The 24,302-nt window shown below is 40.2% G+C and overlaps 1 protein-coding gene and 1 long non-coding RNA gene across 6 annotated transcripts; both read right to left on the bottom strand.

Annotated features, from left to right (window-relative positions):
- Positions 1 to 929: 929 nt before the first annotated feature.
- Positions 930 to 2,621, bottom strand: LOC105354015. Its single transcript, XR_908713.2, has 3 exons — positions 2,354 to 2,621; positions 1,599 to 1,710; positions 930 to 1,132 (listed from the first exon to the last, which is right to left on the bottom strand). It is a non-coding gene; the product is annotated as an uncharacterized LOC105354015 (long non-coding RNA).
- A 952-nt stretch (positions 2,622 to 3,573) lies between these two features.
- shc2 (SHC adaptor protein 2) lies at positions 3,574 to 23,530 on the bottom strand. Of its 5 annotated transcripts, none has more exons than XM_020702716.2 (14): positions 23,225 to 23,530; positions 20,869 to 22,555; positions 16,237 to 16,307; positions 11,848 to 11,908; positions 11,583 to 11,702; positions 11,149 to 11,202; positions 10,774 to 10,888; positions 10,540 to 10,666; positions 9,235 to 9,415; positions 7,899 to 7,992; positions 7,166 to 7,321; positions 6,759 to 7,078; positions 6,540 to 6,676; positions 3,574 to 5,562 (listed from the first exon to the last, which is right to left on the bottom strand). In XM_020702716.2, the coding sequence occupies exons 2-13, from the start codon at positions 21,637 to 21,639 to the stop codon at positions 6,548 to 6,550; spliced, it is 2,199 nt and encodes a 732-aa protein (XP_020558375.1). In that variant the 5' UTR covers positions 21,640 to 22,555; positions 23,225 to 23,530; the 3' UTR covers positions 3,574 to 5,562; positions 6,540 to 6,547. The 5 variants fall into 5 exon arrangements, with proteins under 5 accessions (XP_020558375.1, XP_020558377.1, XP_020558376.1 ...); XM_020702718.2 differs by having other exon boundaries at positions 20,869 to 21,683; XM_020702717.2 differs by having other exon boundaries at positions 20,869 to 21,686; positions 23,225 to 23,529.
- Positions 23,531 to 24,302: the final 772 nt, after the last annotated feature.

The raw sequence follows: 24,302 nt of genomic DNA, 5'->3' as shown, positions 1-24,302 counted from the left end.
TGTTTTAAAGAAGCCAACGCAGTCATACGGAACATTTAAGCTACGTGACCAGAACTTCTTTTTCAAGAGTGTGTCATCACTGTGGTAATTTACTTTTTAATCCCTAGAATCAGAATCAAGTATTCACCCAGATCATGGTATAATTATATTATATTAAATTTAGAGCTGTCAGTTATAAAAAAAAGAAATTTGCCAGTGCTAGCTTGGTATTGTCGATTCATCTTTTCTTAAACGATTTTAATAATTGCAAAGCTCAACTGGAACTTCTGGAGGCTTCTTCTGCCACAGAAGAAGAAGACAGATCCAAACATAAGGTCTAGGCTGTTTTATGAACGCGCATCCAGCCGGTCGTGTTCACACCGGACCAGCACCAGACACGCAGGTAGCGACAGGGAGAGGATTTTTCTAATTTGGTTTATTTACTGTTTTATTGGCGCTCATCTGCCATCTACAATAGGAAGAGGCTCGGAGTGCAAAGTCAGAGTGGTGCAAATCCCGCAAATCTTGCTCTAGACCTTTTATTTTCACAGCTTTGTCCCTATAAATGTTCATCTTGGAGTCATTAATCTGACCAGACACAAACCGCTATTATTAATGTCTCCTCCGTGATCATGTTAACAGCGGTTGGTACTTCTGTGTTTTGAAGCAGACGCCACCCACACGTCACTACTAAATCCAAGTCCCCTATTGGTCAGAGTGCTGAGTTGCTGCGATTCAGCGTAAAAAAGTTCCACCGGTTGAACCGTCAGCGTCATCATTTTACTGCTCATGTATAAAATCATTCCATTTAAATTAAGGAAGAAGTCAGTTTGTATGTTTCAACATTGTATTAGATGTGAATTTAAAGGATTCTCAAAAATATGCAGAAACCAACAATGCAAACATAAAATAACGAACAGAAAAGCAGCTTAACACTCACAACACAAAGGTAGAATACAGAATCCTGTTCCTGAGGATTTATTGAATATTTCACATGTTTTGAAGAACATTTCAATGTCCAAAAAAAGGCAATCGATGTGGGGAAAAACACAACATGGAGCACAGTAGCCACTCCTCCATTCTCCACATATATAAGCTAGACATTTAAAATAAACTCCTGCAGATTCAGAGCAGCAATCGTGTCTCCACAGACCTGGAACAATAAAACAAATGTGTTGTCAGTTTACTGCAGGGGAAGATCTTTGTAAATATACATTTACTTTACAGACTAAATGTTTTGTTTGTAAACTAATTTTATGAATTTAAACATTTAGTTTGCAAGTTAAATATTCAGATCTGACCTAAATATTTATGAGGCTGATGCCAATTTGTCATGTTTGAGCAAGAAATGTCTAAATTCACTACTTTTCTTTTTAGAACAGACATGTCCAGAAAATATTTGAATTTTATTTTCAGAAAAAGTGTATTCATCCCTTTTTTAAGCTATATTTTTCAGGTGAGGCCGTGCCTCCCCTGACTGATCAGACAGAAATGCATTTACAAAAGAAACTGAGTTGAACTAAAGTGATGTTTAAACGTTTAGTACTTTAAGAGCAAAATATGATGAATCGATTCATCAGGTTTTAAAAATGATTGTCTTAAATCAAAATTTCACTCACGTTTGTCCTCGTTCCAGGAGAAACTCCGCCTTTTTCCTGGGTTCTCGTTGCTGATTCTGTGGGCGGGGCGGATCCGAAAATCCACATCCGAGCAGATCTGAGCGAATCTGATCTGATCCAGCAAAATTTGAAATACCGGGATAAAAATATATTTGATCCATGGAGTGAGATCAGAGGATTTGGTAATCTGAATCGCTTTAATTCTGATCCAAAGTTTTGAAATGTCAGGGCTAAAACAAAGTTACATAAAAATTGCTTATAATTATAATAATATTATTTTTTTTTACATCAAAGTTACTTATGTCTACAGAGAAAACTATTTTGCACAGTTTGGGAGAATCTGTTTTTTTAAATAAACCTTCTTGAGAGAATTTCTATTGCCAGTTATAAATCATTTTAAAAGAAAATTAATCTGCGTGAAAAATGCACAAGTTTTGCTTTACAGTTGTCACTTTTACACGTTTGTTGAGAGGCATAAGAAAATGTCAGTTCAAAATTAGCTTTTTTAAATCAAATCTTTTTCGTTTTTGAATACGATTTTATTTTACAACAACAAAAAATGTAGTAAAAAAAAAAAATCTTTGTTTTCTCCAACTCTTGACTAACTTGAAAAGTCTGGTATCCTGAGGAAACGGAGTCGACTCATTCATTTCTTTGTTTCACATTGATGAATTTAATTACTTTGATAAAAAAAAAACGTGAATTATTCTTTTGCGTGTGTCAAAACAAACATGCATCCAAGATGAGACGCTTACATGTTTACCAGTGGTGTGTCTGTCCAGCGTCCGGGTTGAGCTGGAGTCCTGCTCTGCTGCATGGATCAAACAGAAGCACAGCTGTGAGCCATTCTTCATAATTGAGTGAACTGAGTGTGGGGGGGTGTTCATTTTGTTGTTAGGCTCAGTTGGCTTGGGCGGTGACACCTAACTCCCTTCCATCTTTATTGGTTGAATACTGTAAAGCATACCACTCGTTTTTCTGTTTTTCTTTCTTTATTCTAGTATCTTCCACCATTTTTTACCGCTTAACTCCTACAATTTTTCAGCTATTTCAACCATTCAAATGTTCAACTCTTTCAGCTTTTTCCAGCTATGACTTTTGGTCCTTCGAATCCTTGAACTTTTCAAGATATTCCAGGATTTTTGCCTCCATTAAAATCCATGGGGAATCCTTGGTGCAGAAGCTCGCTGGTTTGATACCCGGCGCTGGCATTTTTCACAAACAATATCTTTTTTTTGTTATTGTGCTGTTGTAATTTCATTTCTTTCTTTCTTTTTCTTTTTGCTAATTATTACCCTTTAAGTTTCATTTTCATTCAGTAATGTAGCATTCGACCCTGAATTTTCTTCTGGAAATGCAGCCCTTTCTAGTTGTTTTCTGTGGTTATAATACCAGAAAAAATGACAAAATAAGAAAGAAAAAATACTAAGACAGGTAGAAAATGAACAAAACAAAAGTTAAATCGTCCACCTTATGTTTCTGGAGAATAGTTCACAACCAAACGAAGACATTTGGTAATTTTAGTGATTTAAAAGCATAATATTCAAAAAACGGATTAAACAGGTCAAGGAAATATATATTTTAATTATTAACATTTTGCAAACTAATTGGTTATTGAAAGGCTTCCTGCAGGATAAATATGCTGATTGGTTAATCATTTTTTAGATTATTTCTGTCAAACGTCATGATGTTTGTGCTGTCATAAGAACAGCACATTTAAAGATAGAGACTTAGTCTACAAAAGTACAAAATAGTCTTAAAGCTTTAAAACTTAAATTTTTTCAATGCATCCATAAATACTTGTTGTCCCCAAAAATCCCTTTTACACAGTTTGGCATTTTGTTTTTGTTTTTTTACCAGCAGGAACAAAAATTATTGGCTTTTCCATCATTTTCGATGGCTTGGAGTGACGGCTGAAAAGCGAGCTGCTGACCTGACCGCCCTTTAAATGTGACGGCTGATAAATCAGTTGTTATATTTTTGCAATTTAAAACAATCCTTTATTGTGTTTGTCCAGCATGTTTGACTGATTTGCCTCTAATAAAAACGTAACAAATAAATACACACTTAGCAGTGCTGATCAGTGCAACACTTGTTCATTTATGCCTGTAGGTCTTAAAACTCGTTTTTTTACTTTAAACATAGTTGAGTAGTTGGCTCCTCAACCATTTTCACTTGTTATTCTACAGTTTTCAGCATTTTCCTGACCACCAGATGGCTGAGCTTTCAAAGTTCCTCATATTTGGAATGACGAGATGGTTCCACTGTAGATCCTCTGAAATAACCGGGTTTATCAATTGTTGAAACTGCTGACATGAACATTATCTACAGACAAAGGACAATCTTTATGATTTGATATTCCCTGAGACGGGCCAATCAGAAGATCTCAAATCAAGTTTCTTCTGTGGGATCAGAAAAGAAAGGATGACTTTTATGAAAAGAAACCTCTGATGTATGACAAGAACCATCAAGACAGCTCCAAACGTCTGTCAGTACGATTGACTGCATAAGAGAACTGGACTGATTGGCCCCTCCCCCCTGGGATTTCCAAAGAGGAAGTACCTTCTGGCTCCAAGAAGCCAGAATCCCATTGACCTCTATGGAGAAATAAACAGCTGTTACTCAGTCATTCTATTGGTTCTTGTTCATCTTTTCATTGTTTTTTCTATAATTCAGGTTATTAACATTGCTGGCCACCACTTCAAAACGTTTAACAGATTTCATGTAGCCTGCTTTTTAGTGGTAGGGGTGTGGCCTTCCAACAAGTTCACTCCTGATTGGTGAGAGTGGTTGCCAAAGAAACATTGGCTCATACCGACTCTGACCAATCCCCCATGACAAGGAAGTCTGGCTCCAATATGGCGGCATCAATATCGTGAAAAAATGGCAACTGAGTTGACTTCATTTGGTTGGAAACAATTTTCTATGGATGACATCACACTCGCTCTGTCCAGTTCTCACGTACAGTCGATGGTTAGTTCTAGCGTGACGCAGAACTAAAGAATCCTGAAGTATTTTGCATTCATTGGCAAAGCAAGACCCATTTTTGTTTTCCATTAGGAGCATAAATGCACATTATATACACACTGACACACAAGCCTGTCAGCACAGTTATTAAGGCACTAAAGTAGGAGTCTGAGAACGCATGAATACAGACAGTTTGAATGCAGAGGTTCAGTTTGAAACACAATGCACCCTTCCCAGTTACACTTTTTCAGATTGTGACCGATTTCTTACAATCAGAAACATAAACGAGTCACAAATGAAATGGCTGAGTCAGCTTCCCACGATCCCGTTCTGTTCTCGTCCTGATTTAGCTCATCTTCACCTGCAGTACCATCAGTCAGGGGTGTTGGAGCAGAAAAATGCGAGGAACGTGTGTGGAGGGGAGATCAGCTGGAGCCTTTTCATCGCTGCGTTGCTGCGTCTTATTCTCCTATTTAACTAATGCTTTGAAAAAGGGCAAATTTGCCGCTGTTTCCCCAATGCAGCGCTGAGATGTGTTTCCTTTGGACCAAAAAAAGACGCTGCGGATCGATGAAGACGTCAGTCCAAAGAGCCAGTCTTCTTCTTCTGAGATGCTTCATGCAGTCTTAACGTCCAAATCAGAAAACCACTTTCAGTTCTGTTGTTGTCCGTCTCAGGTAAAAGGATGATCCTTGGACACAGGGGAGTTGGTTCCCTTCTTAGCATTGCATGGCAAACATCTCCGCGGGACAAAACTCCTTCCAATGCGAACACTTTATTCTACTGCTGAATTCAATTCCTCCTCGTCAGTTCACCTCGATGAGTTTGCTGCTCTGCCAGGACACACTCCTAACTCTGGCTGCTATGGAACTGATGTCAAACATTTGAGTTGGCATGGCAACCAGGACGCAACAGAAGCTCCAGATGATTTCGGACGCCTGTCTCTTGTGGGGAGTTTGGATCGATGGGGAAAAGCAGAAGAAGAGCTTCCGAAAACCTGAAGAAAGGATTTCCATATTCAGATTTTAGAGTTTGCTGAAATATACTGGAGACAGAAAGATAATGTAAGTAAGTACTTTATATTAGGAATGTATAGCAGTACAATAAAGATGGCACTTAAATCAACTATAATCCAATTAAAGCCTATTATGTTATTAAACAATTTCCAGAGAAGTCAAAAAATTGTATTTTCCTAAAAGTTTTCCTAAAATTATTCATCATATTAGAAAAAAATGCATCACATTCTGAAACACATATGCTGATTTCATTTTAAAATTGATCCTTTAACTGAAAAGAATATAAATAGAATTTTTTTTCTGGCAAATCCATTGACTGTATGAGAACTGGACCAAGAGGCTCCACCCCCTGGCATTTTAGACAGGAAGTGGCTCCAAGAATTCCAAATCCCATAGACTTCTACAGAGACATAAACAGCTGTTACTCGGTCATTCTATTAGTCAGAATAACCCCTCTTGCTCTGATACCTTTTTTTAAATGCTCTCAATAATCCTCTTTTTTCCAGAGTTTTTGTCCAAGTTATTCAAATTATAAACTGACCAATCCGATGCCTCGATAAGGTCTCATGTCAAATGTTTGAAACATTTGATTGACAGATTTCTTCCAATCCCTCCTTTAGGTGGTCAGGGTGTGGACTTCCAATAGCCTCAGTCCTGATTGGCCATACTGGTTTCCATAGAAACATTGACTCAGATTGACTTGGACCAATCACTGCTTACTGTCGATGCCGGGCTCCAACATGGCAGTAAAATGGCAACTGAATTGATTTCATTTTGTTGGGGCCGGAAGTAAACCATTTTCCATGGATGACGTCACACTCGCTCAGTCCAGTTCTCAGATACAGTCAATGGGCGAGTCCCAAACAAATCATATTTTGATATCATCATTTAAAGCCCTTAATAAACCACTGTAATAGCAATAGAATGTGCCGACTACTGAACATTGACTGCAGCTTACCGAGAGACTCACTGCTTCCTCCTGACCACTTGTTTCAGATGAAGCTCACTCTCTGCCGCCACGATCGGCAGCCCGTTCTTCAGGTGGTATGATATAAGATGACTTATGCTCTCAAACAGCATGTCTTTGGTCCGAACCTTCATGAAGACAGATCTTTGATTTATTTGTTCGAATGACGGCCGGGTGGCTGACTTGTTATTTAAGGAAGCAGCGCCTCACCACTCCCTCGGGGTCCACCAGCAGCAGATGTTTGGGCAGGCCGCAGTGCATCCCCGTTAGGACGTACTGCCCCGGGTTGGTGGTGCTCTCGCGAACCAGGAAGTCTCCGTCTCGCACCAGCAGTTTCTCAGCATCCCGCCGGCTCATGCGGCTGTGGTACCAGGGCTCCCTGCGGAGCTGCTCCTCATTGGGGGCTACGGGGGCTCTGCGTCGAGGAGGGCTGGGCCACTGGTCCTCCAGAATGGGAACAACCCCCCCTCCAGCTTGTGAACCAGCTCCACCACAAGCCTTGTGAAGTTTCAAGGCATCCTCAAAGGGCCCTGCGGGGACCGAAAGGGTTCCCCAAAGCAAAGGAGATCAAGTCTTTTATTTTGTCTTTTACTTTTTACACTAAAGTCAGTACTCACTCATGTCAAAGAGGTCCTTCTTAGGACTGTCGTTTGGCCCCCTTTGGCCATCTGCACCCTGAGCATCCAGATGTTCCAGACTTTGGGTGTTGACATACTGATGCTCCTCGTAGTCCTTGATGCCTGTTGGTTGACCGTCAGCACACAGGTACCCGTCTGACAGCAAACGCATGAGAGGAGATCAGACTTGTAACTTGGTGGCCGCTTGTTAAACAGATTTATGCGTTTGTGTTTGTGCGTGTTGTTTGCTAAAACAGTTCCTGTTGTGTATTTGCCGTTCCCTGATGGGTGAAACCCTGACTGAGAGTCAAGTTTAATCATTTATTAAGAGCAGGTGGGTTTAACAGCAGCGTGTCGACGTTTACCCAAAAAACAACATCAAGTTTCAGTTCAGTCTTTGACAAAAAGTTTCTCTCAATGTTGACGCTTTGTTTCGGTCCTGCGGCCGTCCTGGGCTGCAAGGATCGGAATATTTTCGCAATTCTTCATGTTTCACAGCGTCCTTAAGCAAAAGTTTCACTCAAAATGAATTCTGGGCATTGTGAACGACCCCCAAAAATGATGACATCACAACGAGAGAAACCATCAAATAAATGAATGGGGGCCAAAATCTCTTCTAAAATGGTTCAAAATCAAGTCATGAAACCCAAACGCGTGTGTCGCGGATACGGTCAGGGACCTTTGACCTCAAGAATAGACTGTAGTAGATGTAGGATGCCACCAGGTGTCTCACCTGAGCTGCAGGTCATGTCAGTGTCCCAGTGAAGCTCATAACACAGCTGAGAAGCCGCATAAGACGCTTGCTCCCTTTTAACTGTTGAGCCTGCCTGGAAATAGATATAAACACCAGATGAATTCACCCCAAACAGGAGACGGGCTCGCTTCAGCCCGTGTCCTTGTGTAAAAGGAAATACTATCCCGACATTTTGAGAACAAGCAGCACAAGGACAAGCTGATGGTTTCTTTTACCAGTAATCATATCCTGGGTAGTTTTGTTTCAGGAACATCAGAAAGAGTTTTTTTTTTTTTTATTCAGACACAACAGCAGCAGCAGTTCAGTCTGAGTCTTTGATAACGACCAGATCTTCCTTTTATTAGTTATCACATGCAAACTGAAATAAAAATGAGTATCATAAAGAGAATTTATAGATTTGGATGAAAAAAAGAAAAAGTCATTTTAAAACGTCCTTCACTGAAACGGTGGGGCAGGGATGCCCAGTTTAGTTTAGTCTGTTTAGTTAGTTCAGTTTAAAATTTTCCTATTGAACTGAATGTATACCTGATCCTTTTGATTGTATGTTTCCTTTACAATAACTGGTATGAAACCCATTGAGACAACTGTTGTTGTGATTTTGGGTTATAAAAAAAATTGAACTGAAGACAAATTGGTAAAAGTGAGAGAAAAAAAAGTAAAAAATAAACGTTTTGAGGTAAAAATCACAATAGAAATGATTGAAATTTATAGTTTACAAATCATTTTTGCTGTATCAGCGTTATTGTTTGCTGTACTTAACAGTAGCCCAGAAGCAATTTCATAAAAAATTTTAATCGAGAAGTTTTTGATATGTATTACATGTATAATGATGACTTTAACACACATAATAAATTGTTTTTTGTTTGCACATTTCAAAACAAACCTGTACATTTGCAGAGAACAACTAAAACTGCAAGAAAGCCTGAAATAAAACTTCTCAGCCACACAAACAGCATTTCTATTAAGAATTTTATAGCACATGTATTTTAAATATTTTTGTAAGGAGTAAACTGCTGCTTCATATACAAAACCAAACGTTGCTATTCATTAAATCACCAGCAATAAGTTAAAATCTGTCGTTCTGGGTTATTAAAGCCTGTGATTTTATGTATTTATTAAAATCAATACACGCTGTGTTTGTAAACAATGTAAGGCATTTATTTTTTTAACTGATGGACACAAAACTAAATCAAAATGAGAAAGTTTTGAAAAAAAAGCGACCCCTAAAAGATTCTTAGTCTGTGTGCAAATGCATCTGAAGATCCGATTTCATAATCCTGACCATAACATGATTTCTGGAGACAGAGACCCTCACCTGGGGGGCTTGTTTGCTGGGCGGTTGGGTGTGGACGTGACCCAGAAGAGCTCCAGCAGGTCGTAGTCTGGAGTCCACGACTCCCCCAATCGGAGGCTCCTTCCCTGGGATGCTGTTGTAGTAGTCGTGCTCTGAGGGGTCCTCATCGTCCCCCCACACCGGCTCCTCTGGCCTGACGGACCTACGGGGAGACGAGCAGGATGAAGGTCTGCTACAAGACAAAAGAAAGCTAAAAATATTCCTGAATTCTGCTTCTTCATCAAACAATATTATGTCTTTTTTTAAGATGATGCTTTAAAACATCCACAATAAGAGTCATGGCTCATAATTGTTACCGCATTAAATCCTTGGAACACCGTATATACAGTCTAGTGAAGTTTTGTCTCTACAAGTTTGATCTTTGTTATAAAACCAAAACAATTTTATCTCAGTTTTTGTGATTTTTAAGGCTCGAACGTGACAAAATTTACTTCTCAGACTTGAGTTTTTCAGAAAGGTTCAAGATCATTGTGCAATTATTGTATGATATGATGAAAAATATGTTTAAAAAATAAAAAAGCTGGGGTTGATGCATTTAAGGAATTTCCACCATTAACAGTTTTTAAGACAAATTATTAGAGTAAATTGTAAAGTAAAATGCTAAAAAAAAGCCCCAAATTATTAAGGGTTTTGAGGCTTTTTTAATGTGTTGAGGTAAAGTTGAATATTTCAAGAACAAATGATCTCAAAGTTGAGAACATTTCTTTGTTTTAAAACTTTTAAACTAAGACAGATCAATACAACAAACAGTTATCACCTGTGGATCTGCATAGAACTATTTATAGTAGTTTTTTCCTGTTTGTTATATTCAGAACCCCCTCATATCTACTGTATATGCATTTTTAACTTATATTTATTATGTGTTAACATCCTGTACTTTATTGCTTGTTTGCACTCTGGTTAGATACAAACTTTATTTTGTTACCTTGTACCTGTCTGTGTGTAATGATAGTAAAGTTGAAACTAATCTGATCAGCTTCAGGTTGATTATAAAGTTGTAGTCCCATCTGTTGTTTTAACACCAGGGTGTGTGAATTTATTTTCCCCACATTGAACCCCTCCATTCAGGAGCAGTGAGTTGCACTTGGGTGGTGGTTTAACGCCCAGCAAGGTCCAATCATGCTGAGGGAGGCAATGCTTCACTATCTTAAAGTCTTTGGCATGACCCAACTGTGGCTTTGAACTCCCAACCTCCCAGACACCAGTGGCTGAGAAACTGATTCCTTTAACCGGCCCCCACGTTGCTCAGGTGAGTGAAGCAGGTACCTCTCCAAAGAGCCCATGCTTTTAGGGGGGCTGTGCAGATACTGCTTGAACTGCAGCTCGAAGGCCTGGCCGATGGTGCTGATGACGCTTGGGGCCAAGCCGTCCGAGCACTCCAGGATGTGGCAAGCTGAGGACAGCCAGAGACGACAACGACAAATGAAAACCGGCTCAAACGGACAACGAGAACAGAAAAGTCTGGACGTGTAAACACAGAACGAGGAGGGGGCTTCAAACCTCTTTTGTTAACTGGATCTTTGGCCACATATGCAACATAATCAGGTGTGTCCTGCAACAAAGAGTCAAATATTCCACGTCTTAAAATAAGCCATTCCTGGATCAGGACATCAAACTAAGAACAAATGAATCAAATAGCACTTCAATGGTAAAGAATATTGATGTTTTATTTTTTAATTAAGACTGATTAAAATAATTATGAAAGGAATTCCTAACATCAAACATAACTTAAAGCTCATTTTTACTCAAATATGTTTCCATTATTTGTTTTTTTTACTTTATTTCTCCTTTGTTTGCGTTAGTTTAGTTGAATTAAATTAAGAATAACTTAGAAGTTTAAACAGCAACAGGGAAAAAAATGTGGAGGAAACCTACCGAGTCTCCCCCAGAGGCAAAGGAAATTGACTGCATGGGGTGGTGTGCAATCACCTGAAAGGTATGAGCAGAAGAAGTGACAGAATACATTTAAAAAAATCATGGTTTTGCAGTAAATAGGAACTAAATCATTAACTAAACTAATAATTCTCTAAATAAAATAAAACAATGAAGTCCCTTTTTAGGGGTACCATCAGGGGCGGAGCTACAGGGGGGCAGTTTTTGAGTCAATAGTAGTACCATTATTGACAAAGATTAAGAAATCAATAGAAGCCTCTGTTAGCATTTTTAATATAGCACCTCAGCCGTGTTAAAATTAATAACAATTATAAAATAGTCTTTAGGCCTGCCCCTGTTCTCAATGGCCACCATTCCTAAGTCTTCAGGCCCCCTTGCCCCCCGCCCCCCCATTTTAAAATGAGGGATCATCTGACCTGTCGAGTGGTCGGGATGAGCAGGCCAAGCCCGTCCACAGAGATGTTGACTGCGATGCTCATGCCTGCGAATCGCAGGTTACTCTTCCCCATGACTGTCTGCAGAGCTTTGTTAAAAGCCTGATGGGAAAAAAAACGATACGATATCAAAAATGTGCACCAAACAGAGAGTTAGTTTCTCTAATAAACTACACAGATGCTTTGCTGTTATCTTGGTGCAATCTGTGCAGTAAATGCACGTCATGACCATCCGTGAAATACCAACCTTCTTCCTCCAGACCCCCCGGCCCCCCGGCACAGCTTCACACAGCCTGTTGATGGCTTCTCTGATGGAGGAAATGGACACTGGATAATCCAGAGGCAGTGACATCACATGTATATATTCTTTACAAAATAGAACTGTGAACATCTGATTATGCAAATTCAAATCGATTTGTTTTCAACCCAGTTTTTTTCAACCCATTTGAATAGTTTATTGGAGCAATCTGATGTTAATCATAAACAGAACATTTGTGTTTGTTCACTTTAGGCCACAGGTCAAAGACGCAGCACAGTTCAAAGGTCAGTCGGCTGCTTTTGTCTCACCGTTTGACCTGGGTCCTGCCCCTTTCCCATCCCTATTGCTGAGAGGTCTCTGTTTACACTCTCCTGCTAGCTTACAGCCCCTCTCAATCTGAGCCTAACATTATCGATGCAACAAAAATGGCAAGTAAAATCCAGTTAGATCCAGATTCCCGCCCAGATGAGGCAAACAAAGATGCACATGGACCTGTCCACATGTGGATGCATTAGAATGGAGCAGAGCAGGGAGCTTGAGGCCCCGCCCCCTGCACATTCACAAGTAACTTTTTCAAACTGCCTGTTTTCTGTCGGCTCCTGATTCACAACCAGAGCCAGAACAAAGAAATAAAGCCTAATTATCTTTTAATATGTCCTCCATCATATCAACCTGAACAATTGTTTGTTTTTGTTTTTGGTGTGAACTTCATTAGTTATTTCTGTATTTTGAAAACATTTGTAATGTTTTTTTACAGTTTACATGTTTTGCAGACCGCATGTTTTTTACACTTTTGCAGCTGTATTTATTTAATATTTATTTCTTTATTTAATAAGAATATCATTTTTGATAATAATTTTTCATAATAATTTTAGTAATATTTTTAATTATCTAATATAAATGTCATTTGTGATGTCCTTTATTGATGTTATATTATATAGATTATTTCTGAATGTCGTGTTGCTGCCACAGAAATGAAATTTCCCCTTTGTGGGATTAATAAAGTCATCTATCTATCTATCTATCTATCTATCTATCTATCTATCTATCTATCTATCTATCTATCTATCTATCTATCTATCTATCTATCTATCTATCTATCTATCTATCTATCTATCTATCTATCTATCTATCTATCTATCTATCTATCTATCTATCTATCTATCTATCTATCTATCTATCTATCTATCTATCTATCTATCTATCTATCTATCTATCTATCTATCTATCTATCTATCATCTGAAAAACGCTACAAGGACATGTTGAAACACCAGAAGACACCATTTTCATCAGAGTGGGTCTTTACAGGTCCTCCCAGTTACATAGAACAAGGAAAAAAAATTAAACTTCAATAACATGGGGGAGTTTTCTGCCACACATTTGCAAATGTTTCAAACTTTCAAATAAACCTGTTAAAACTCCTGGGAATGGACGTCTAATGGGCACTTAAAGCCTGAGTCCTCCTGTGTGTGTGTTGGGGGGGGGCATGATGGTGATTACAGAGCCTGCAGCTTGCAGTCTCTCTACCAGGGGGCCACAGGGACGGCCGCCCCTATCAGGTGGCTCGTAAATATTTAAGGAGCAGCGTACTGGGCCCCATCCCGAGTAAAGGTCTTCTCTGGGATTTTTGAAAAAAACACAAGTGACTCAGGCGGATGACGGGGCAGCGAAACAAAGGAGAGAGACGAGACGTTGTTGCTTTTTTCCCTGCAGCTGCTCTGCTGGAACATGCCGGACCTCATGATCACCACTGCTGCTGGACAGCATTTCTCAGGATGGAGAAAAACAAATCCAGAAGCTAAAATACATTTTTTAAACTCTCCAAGCCATTTCAAAGTGTGTTGATGTCTTCTAAAATTACATTAAATTGTGTAAAGTGGCTAATTTGAAATTCATAAAAATCATTTAGAAAACCTATAAATTAAAATGCATAACGTGTTTTCTTTTTTAATTGAATGAATGAATTTTTATTTACTATAAGTCTTTATGGCACCGTCAGGGTTTAAAAGGCTTTAAAAGGCTTTAAAAGAAAAGAGAGATATAAAGACAATTGAGCAAATTAAGGACAACATTTTTAAATAAAAACAGCAAAAAATTACAACAGGTGATAAAATTAAGAGCAGAAAAGGATTTAATAAAACGAGTAACAGAAAATAGGATGCCACCAGCCAAGTCTTTAGTTTACAACTGTTCAGGTTGGATTAGCTCAATTCATGAGGAATATTATCTCATAACTGAGGGGCGGCATTGGAAAAAGGACAGTCGCCCCGGTCTGTTAAATAAAAAAAACTCCGGGGTGACTTGAAAAGAAGGAGAACTTGCTTTAATTACCTATTGAACCATGGTAACTAATGAATTTCCCTGTTATGGGATCAAAAAAAGGTTGTATTCACTGGTAGTTAAAGATCCACTTCAATGAAGATGCTGTTTTTGGTCTTTTAACTTGTTCTTCTGCCGTTTTACTGACGATTAATGACACGTATAAATAAAATTCTGCTCAAAATTACATATCCGAGTATTTCTTTATTCAAATCATTATGATCTAGGAGCAGATGGAAAAATGGCTTTTTTAAAAGATTGTTTTTGTTGACGTAGAAAATACGCACTAGCTTCCGGCTCTGCTCCATTCTGATGCATCTGCTGATATCCAAACAGAAACCTTTGTTTTCCTCGTCTGAGCTGGAATCTGAATCCAAACTGTACGGCTGGATAGCTCCAATTCTTGTTGCTCCGGTAACATTATGTTGGAGTTGTGAGGGGCTGTAAGCTAGTGGGAGAGTGTGTAAACAGAGGGGTGATGGGAAGTGGGGGCGTGCATGTCTCCCTGGACCTGCTCACAACTTAAACTTTCTCTGCAGAAACTAGAAACTGGCAAAACTTTTTTGATTTTAGATACATGTAGTAGCTATGTTTGTCCACAGGGAAAACAGTGGCCGTTTTACAAAAATTATGGGATGGCTACGTTTCATTTTCCTATTCATTTTCTATGTGCCTTCTCAGTAACACGTGACTTTTTAATTTTTACCTGCCGGGACAAAAAAAATATGGCGGATATTCGCTATTTTTTTGGTGAAAAATCACACAAAATAAGAAATTCTGTGGACTAATCTTTATTTTGATAACATTTCTTTACTTTTATGATAAGCATTCATTTTGGACATGCAGTTCGTAGTTTGTTTGTTTAGTTCAACTTTTCCTCTAAAAGGCTCTGACACCGTAAATTCCACTGGGAACATTTTTGAAAATAGATCAAAAGACGATCGGAGTTGAACTTTAAGACAACGACTCTAAATATTGTGACCCATGTGGCCAGAAAGAAGCTGCTGGGGGTTTGACAAAAGCCAGAAAGACAACAAAGACACACAAAAGAAGCCCATTCATCCTTCCCAAAGTGATGCCATGTAATCACACGCCTCACAACAAACCCCAGAGCAGTCTGCTCCTTCTCCTTACGCCCCCCCCCCCCGCTTTGGTTTTTGTTTCAAACCCCCCCGCCCCCACCATCACCACCTTCCCACTCCCCAAGAAGTTCCAGCCAAAGACATTATCCAGCAGAGTGCATGCACAGAGCCCACTTCAGCCGTCCACAGTCATTAGCAAACATTATCAATAATACATCTCCTTCTCTATCACTCCATCTCTGCTGCTGCCCCCCCACACTTAAACCTTGGATGCACGGCAGGCTCAGATTACACCGGATCAATAGGAGGAGGGAGATAGGAGATGCTTTTGTAACTGCAGCGTCACACGTGGGTCATGAAAACACACGGACACAGACACACAGAGAGAGCTGCAGGTTTCCTTTAGCGTTTAAAAACATGTGAGCAATGCAGCTGATCTGGAGGCCACGCCCCGCTGAGGTGCAGCTCCACCGTTGAAGTAAATCTGTGCAGAAACCACCAGCTTCTGTCCAGGGCTTCAGGGTTTTAGGAAAAAACTCAAAACTCATCTTTTTAGTAAAGCTTTTACATAGCTTTTACTTGTCCACATGTTTTCATTTAAATTGATCAATCTTATTAACAATTAATTTAATTTATTTTGATTGTACTGCTGGGATGTGTCTGGGTTATTTACTGCGTATTTATTTTTATTATTATCATTAGTAGTATTATTTTTACAATATTTCCTATTTTAACTACTATTTTATTTCTTACTAATATCTATTTTATTAGGGGAAGCACTTTGAGATGCTCTGTAGCAGGAAAAGTGCTGTACAAATAAAGTTGCAATGTATTTTATTTTCTAAACATTTTAAATCATTTTCACGTCACCCGATCACTTTCTGCTCCAACAACAGTTTAATGCTTTTACCAATTTGTTTAAATGATTCAATGTTCTGATGACTGACAGCTCCGTTCTGCTGGACAACCGCGTACCTCGTCACTTGAGTCCTTGTGTTGAAATCCAGCGAGCGCATCGACTTCAGCACCTCAATGCAGCCCATGTACTGCAGAGGAGGAAGACAAAAACACGCCGTCAGGTGATTCTTGTCAGACAAAAGCAACTCAAGGGCTGCAGCATTTCCCATCAAGCAGTGCAGGTTTTTCAGAGAAGAAAATTACATTTGACACAAACTACTGACAGCAAAAAAAATCAAAAAGACACTTGTTTCAAGGAAGAAATGTCAGATTTTCTGTCTTGCAAGAACAATATCTAATTGGGAAATAATCTTGGTTCAAGAAAACATGTCTTTTTTTCTTGAAATAAGAGTTCTTATCTAAAGAGAAGCTGCCAGCGGGGTCTGATGTTTCGATATTTGCAGAGCTCTGAACTTCCAAAAAAACAAAGCGATTCTGTGCTGAATTCAAGCTCATTTTCCGAACATGCAGAGATGTTTAATATTTCATTAGTTGGAATGCTTATGGCCATCAGTAGTTCCTCTACTGACTATAAGAAGAGGCTTCTCCTTTGAGCAGTTCCCTCTGGGTTTTCCTGACAGGTCAGAGTGCTAATGGCACCTTGACTAGATTAGCCGCGCTGAGAGCTCCACATCGGGCCCAGATTGCAGCTTTCTTGTCCTCTGGGGATGCTGCGGTGTGAGTGCTTTTTCTGACATATGAAGAGGCTCTGTTTATTTGCACGTAAGAGTCAAGTTTTTTTCTATTTTTAGTAAACGTCTGTCATGCATTTACCTCTTTTCATATAGTTCCAGCTGCAAGTCAAACATTAGTAAACTAAAAATAGTAAAAGACACATTTCCACCTAAACAACAAGTTACTCCAGTAGAAAAAAAAAAACTAGATTGTATCACTGAAGTCGCTTGAAAACATTTTTCAAAGAGACCAAAATCTGCTTAGTCCAGACAAAACATCGTTTGTGGCGGACAGAAAGGCTGAGTTCATGTTTAATGCAGTTACAAGAAACTGTGATTGTACAAACAAACGCAGCACAGATCACGGCACAGAGAGGACAGCCTCTAAGGCTCGCAGCTTAATGAGCTTTCTAATCAGATTTAGAATTGAGGGAAGCCTTCCATCAGGAAAATGATTGCTCTTTTTCTGTCCTTTTCTTCCTTTTCTCTGCCAATGCTTTGATTGTCACTCTCATCTGCTAATGCAGCACATCCCCTCCTGCATCGTCGTCTGTTGTCCCCACAGTAGAGCTCCGGTCCGTTATCCCGTATGACTGTGGACACGTCTGTTGCTTTATGGGCGACATTCCTGGCAAATTCAATAAGGCAAACATCCCCCTTCTTGAACTCTCTTGTGAATTGTTGCCTTTTTGTGGTTCATCCTTAAACTAAGCTGCCATTTCTCATCTAGGATGCTGCCATTTTGCCCTAGAACCATCATGCAACACGAATAAATGTTTCGATGAAACCTACCGTACTTAAGACCCACTCCAATGAAAATTGACATGTTCTTGTGGCAACATTCTCATGATATAAGACATGTATTTAAAAAAAATCTCAAAATTGCATTTCTGAGTACCATATTTCCTGCACTATAAGGCCCACCATCGATGAATGGTCCACTTTTGAACTCATGACATATATGAGGCTCTCCGAACTCTGTGTCGCATTAAACATGACAAGATGAGTCCGTCAGAGTTTACTAACTGTGTTCGCAGTAACTCTAAAAGGTATTGTAACACGCTACACGTTAGCCACTTTCTCGTGTTAATAATACTTGCCTTCCAACCTTGTTAGTAAAACGTAAACAAACAGACTGATGCCACTAATACAAACGTTACTGGGACTACGCTAGCTCCCAACCATTGACTGTATATGGAGAACTGGACTGAGCATGTGTGACGTCCTACTTCCGGCTCCAGTGACATTAAACTAATTCAGTCGCCTTTTTTGTGATGCGGACGTCGCCATGTTGGAGCCAGATGACAGTGATTGGTCCAATTGGTCTAAGTCATCGTTTCCAGTGCAACTACTGTCGCCAATCAGGAGTGAGCATGGTCGAAGTCCACACCCCTTCCACCAAAAGTAAGGTCAGGAGAATCTGTCAATCAAACGTTCGAGGTGGGGGCCAGCGGGCACACCATGCTTTTATTAAGACATCTGATCGGTCGCTTTGTAACTTGAATAACTTAAAGAAAAAATATCTTTTTAAAAGGATTATCAAGAACGTGTTAAAAAATGGTAGGAGCCAGCGGGTACTTCCTGTCTTTAGAACACCAGTAGGGAGAGATCGCTCTGTCCAGTTTTCTTATACAGTCAATGCTTCCAACCTTGTTAGTAACACGTAAAAAAACCAAAGTCTCACACCACTACATGTTAGCCATTATTGGCGCTGTCACAACCTTGTGTATATCTCAATCACTTCCACATCAGTAAGCACAGCCAGGATTCATTTATATATAAGGCGCTTCAGAATATAAGTCGCACCATCAGTTTTTGAAAAACATTCGCCTCATAGTGTTAAAAATACAGAATTCTTTTATGCAGGTTGTTGTCAATCAGGAGCAGACAAAAACATGCAGTCTGAAAAATGAGTGACGTTAAAAATATGCTGGGCGGGCCGTAAACAGAGAGCTCTCGGGAAGGGGGGCGGCGTTGCTCTGTGCCAATGGTCCTGCCCACAATTAGGAGGTGGATTTCAAACAAACTCTTGCTGCTCTGCAGAAACTGTGTCCAAGAAAACTACACCATTTTTTAAATTTTGGCTAAAAACGGCATCGTTATAATTAAAAGACCACTGGAAGTGCTTTAAAAATAAGTCAGAAGATGATCGAAATGAATGATTGAATGAATGAATGAAGGAAGATTTATTTACAACTCCTTTAGAAGTACCAAAGTGCTCCACAATAAAAAGAAGACAGAAGAAAGTTTGAAATTAGGTAAATTAAGAAGAGAAAATTAAAAACAGGAACAAATTGCAAAAAGCAGTCAGCAATAAAACACATAAAAAATAAATAACAATACAATAAAACAAATAAAAGAAAACAAAAATGCCACCAAACATTAAAAGCCATTCTAAAAGGGCACGCTTTTAATTGACATTTAAAGCCGTTTAGGTTGGATTTCATATGCAGTTCTGCAGGAATGCCATTCCCTAACTGAGGGCCGACATTGGAAAAACCACGGTCACCCCGGTGTTTCGGTCGTGACCTGGGCACATCAAGTAAATATTGATTAGCAGACCTCAAGACTCTAGAACGGCTGCAGACACATAAAAGCTTAAGTAAACTGGGGGAAGACCATCAAAAGCTTAGTGTGGGACTTTAGGAGAAATGTGGATTTAGAAGACAAAACAGCTTCCAAAATTTCTAATATAAAATCCATGAACGTCTAATATAAATTATTAAAAACCAAACTGTATTTTCTAACAAGACTTTTCAGGTAAAGTGCCTAAATGGTCTAACCAGGAACAAAAATGACAGCTTTTGGGTTTGTTTCCACCAGTTTGCTGCAGGTTTTGTTCCTCTGCTGAGCGGCAGAGACAGCATCCGACATGGCTGCGTACAAAGACGACAAAAAGCATGTTTGTTTTTTTTTGTCTTAAGACAGGCCATAGCATGAGAACCGGCTTCAGTGATGAGGAAACGGAGGCGGGGAGTCAGCCGCTGCGCCGTTTAAAAATGGCACGGTGCAGCAGGAATGTGCTGTCCCACTGACACTAATACATGCAGTCATCGCTGCTCCCTGCATACATTGACCACTCGATTGCACACACAGTGCAGCTTTAAAGCCACAAACCATGTAAATCCCAAACGCTGGTTCCCACAGTCATCTAAAATGACCCCCCCACACCCCTTCTATAGATGACAATATCCTCTCTTTAACCGAGATATCAAGCAAGACAATCTGCATCTGTGGTGACAAGAGCTCATATGTGCTCTTCTGCACGTCCCATGATGCAGATGACTGTGATTAAATGTAATTGAATATAGGAATGAATGGCGCCTGTTTTATACCTTTAAAGGGGGGGGGGGCTTGGACCAGAAACGGGGCTAATTAAGAGCCATTGTCATTACTTTGAGAGGCAGAAGAAGAGAGAGGAGGGCCAGAGGGGTATCGGTCGTGTGGGGAGGGGTTGTTGACATAAACCAGCCTAGTGAGTCTCTAACCCCCCCCCAGAACATAAAGCATTCACAAACACTAACCCAGATTTTATACTACTACCAAGTGGACTTTTGTTAACTCGTGCACAGAGATCCATGAAATGTCAATAATCCATGGAAAATAACCTTATATATGTCGAAAGACTACAAATGATGATTCTGGGGGGAATCGTAATAACGTGCTCCATTGTGGCTCTAAGTGTGCATACATTGGTGTTTTTTTTCTCTCCGCACCCAGACGCCTGAGTGGAGCCCTGACACAGCCCATCTCTGTGGATTAAATTATGCATTCCTCTGTCCTCGCCACATGAGCTGCATAACAAACTGCACGCTTCTTTTGTTTCCTGATTCCAGAAAGAGATACCTTCAGATTGGGATGCTGACATTCTGTTATTCTTGTGGAGAAGATCACGTGGTCAACACTTTAAAAAGTTTTTTTTTTTTTTTTGTTGCAAAGATTTGTGGAACGTACGCAGCTGTACCTTCTGACTTACCCTCACTATGTACGAGGCCCCCTGTCCTGCAATCTTCTTGTCGGGGTGCAGCCAGCCCTGAGAGGGTTTGTTGATGAAGTTGCCTTTGTGGCTGAAGTCCTCTCCCCCAAGCCACATGCCTTCCCCTCTTGTCCTGCGGTTCATTCCTGACCTGGAGCTGCTGGCGGCACCGGGGCTCACCATGAGCTCCGGGGTTCCAAATTCATGACCCGCCGCGCCGGCGGCAGAATTTGCAGCTGCAACTGCTCGCTGCCCCCGGATGGCCTGAAGGGAACAGGGGGTGACACACACAGGGTCACAGGAGTTAAGCACAGCTGCAAGGCTGGCCACCGGTCCACTGGCGGGAGTCGAACCAATGGGCCTGAGTGATGGTGTGGACGTGGAGGAGGCCTGGGATGGAGCTCCTGCTGCCTTGCCCGAGTCCTTGCTAGAGTTGGAGCTGGAACTTGAGTTAGATGGGCTTCTGCTGAGCAGAGAGTTGGAGAACTTCCACTGGGGCATCCTGGGGATGAGCATGCAGAACGTCGTAGTGGCATCTTGCTCCCCATCGAGGCAAGGGGAGTCGGCCAAAGCTGCAGCCCCAGCAGAGGAGGAGGAGGACCGGGCATTGGGGTCCAAAGGAGGCAAAGGAGGAAGAGGAAGGCTTGGGGTGGCGGACGGGACCACTGGCGTGGCCACAACTTTGCTGCTCATGGTTAAGCTTTGCATCAGGTCGTCAGAGGAGGTCACAGACTCATTGCGAAAGCGGCCATACTTTGGCTTAAGGAGCATGCCCGGAGACGCCGCCTGAAGCAGAAGCTGAAGGTGGAGTACGACTGCTAAAGGATGGAGGGGAAAAGGGGAAGGAGGGGGGAAAGGGGAAGGGGGAGTATTGGAAGAGGATGAGAAAACTAAGCAAAAAAAACGAAAAAAAATCCAGACAGAGTCCTATTTCCTTCTAAAAGTCAGCTTAAGGCTTTGTGGTCCTCTCCAGCTCCGGCTCTGTCCCGCTCTCATGCTGCTCTCCTCTTCCTCTGAGCTGGACCGCTTCCTTTCACTGCTCTCCCTCTCTGAGGATGATGTCATTGGTCTATTAAGTCCTGCCCTGCCCAGCTGCTCTCCCACCATTTTCACTGCAACACATCTGCCTGAACTGCAGATCACCTGTGTTTGTCTGCACACACGACAGGACCCTCGCTTTTTCAGCTCTTAAAAAATGTGGAAAATTATTTTTAAAACGACAAATCATGGACTTGAAAATACATTAAATAAATTCTGCCATCTGTCTGCTCATATCAAGATATTTCTCGAAAGAATCTTAAAAATGAATACACGAGAGGAATACACTGAAAACCCCGTCTGCCTTTTTTTAGATACAAATACGAACTCAGGAACTGATGAAACTGAAACCGAGGAAACGCCAGGATTCAATTACTTTAAGTGAATTTTGCATGAGTCATTTCATGTGAGTGTAATTCCATTTGGTCTGGCTGCACCTACAAAAACCGACAAAGTAAACAATACAGCTACGCTTGTGAGCAACTGTTTGACTGACAACAACTACCCCAATCCCATCTGCCTGAGTTACCTCCCCTCCCGCCTCCCAAGAGAGCAATCCGCTCTCTCTGCACGATGCTTTTCACTTCTAACTTTGAACGCTTCTCCTTTCTCCTGTCAGATCATTTTCCCCGCAGCGATATCCTTCCTTCTAAGGAGAGAAAAAAATGGAGACACGTTAAACACGAGAGACACGAAATAGAATGAGGCTACCGGAATTCGACGCAATCAGTTCACTTTTTTCCCCCCTTTGAATCTGCAGAATTTCACGTTATACGTGACATTTTCTGACAGAAAATCAAAGCACCTTAACTTTTAAAGTCAAAAGAATTCTAAAGTTTATTTGAAAGTGTTTTTAATAGATTTTGGCTAAAATGTGACCACATGTCACTATGATTCTACACCCACTACAAAGAGTGGCCATTATGATATGAGGAGGAGAGGTCAAAGGTTAACTTCAGGAATAAAATGCAGTGGTCAGAGGGTTTATTAAGAAGTAAAAAAATCAATTTCCAAAATTTGTGGTTTGAATCATCATCAAATGCAAACAGGATTACTCTATATCTATATAATATTTAGCTACTTCTTTAAAAAAGTGACAAATAGTATTAGTATAACAGTCTTTACAGGAAGGTAATTTCATTGGGAAGAGCCCACTACTTTGAAGCTCATGAACATCTTGGAAACACTTGTCAAATAATAATAATAAACATATTTTTTAACCAAATCGAGTTAGTATAATAAATTGGGAACATTTTTCAACACATGTACTATGCAGTCCGTTTGATCCATTGATGCGTTTGTAAAATAAATATCTTACCTAGAGCATGATGGGTAATTTTGGAGGAGGAACGTGGAAACCTATGGTGGAAACACTCCAGTCCGCTGAACCTCTGATCACTCAGTGATCAATGAAGATGTGATGCAGTTCAGTTACAGCAGAAAGACGCCGGTGACCCAAAACGCCATGAACGAAAGTTTCTGCAGGAATACTGGAAACTACCGTCCTCTACAGCGAATGCCTCCACACTTGTTTGCCGATGGAAAATAAAAGGTTACTGATAAACCAGATGTGATCGATGCCTGTTGATGCACCGCAGCTGGACTTTTACCGGATGTTCTGACCTTGGTTTCCTCAACACATGATTACTACCTTTCCGGTTACTCATTGTGTTTTGTTTAGTAACATTTCACCTGGTTTTCTAAAAATTATATTTATTTATTTTTCATTTTTGAATATTCCATTTTGTTTCCTGGAAATTAATTTTGTTTTCTGAAACGTTTTTTTTTTTTTTCATTTTTGTTTTTTTACGTTTTGGTTCCTGAAATTTTGTTTTGTTTTCCAAAAGGCAATGCTACTCTTGAACATTTTTTTTGTTATTTTTTTATTGTCGTGATCTTTAAATATCTTTTGTACCGATTGAATGATTTGCACTCAAACGCCATCGTACTGCCCCCATTTCCCATCATTTATTTGTTGACACTCTCTCCCGCTGGCTTACAGCCCCTGACACCCTAATCTAACATTAGCAGTGAAACAAAAATAAAGAGCAATATCAAGTTCTGATCCAGATTACAGCACAGACAAGGAAAACCGAGGACCTATTTATTTACAACTGGATGTATCGGAATAAAGAAAAGCTGGGAGCTTTTGGCCCCGCCCAGTGTAGTTTCTACGTCACATATAACCTATTTTCAAACTGCATTTTTTTCTTTCGCCTCCCGATTTGCAACAACTTCAATAAAAAAATACTCAGACATGCAATTTTACGCTGAATTTTCTTTGTATATGTCCCCCGTCATAAGAAAAACGCCACAAGAACATGTTAACACCACAAACACAATATTCATTGGAGTGGGTCTTGTTTTTTTATTGATTTTATTTTGTCCGTTGGAGT

Source organism: Oryzias latipes, chromosome 4, assembly GCF_002234675.1.
Source record: "Oryzias latipes chromosome 4, ASM223467v1".
Taxonomy (NCBI): Eukaryota; Metazoa; Chordata; class Actinopteri; order Beloniformes; family Adrianichthyidae; genus Oryzias; species Oryzias latipes.
The sequence above is the reverse complement of the archived record's forward strand: the minus strand, read 5'-3'. Positions and strand labels throughout refer to the sequence as shown.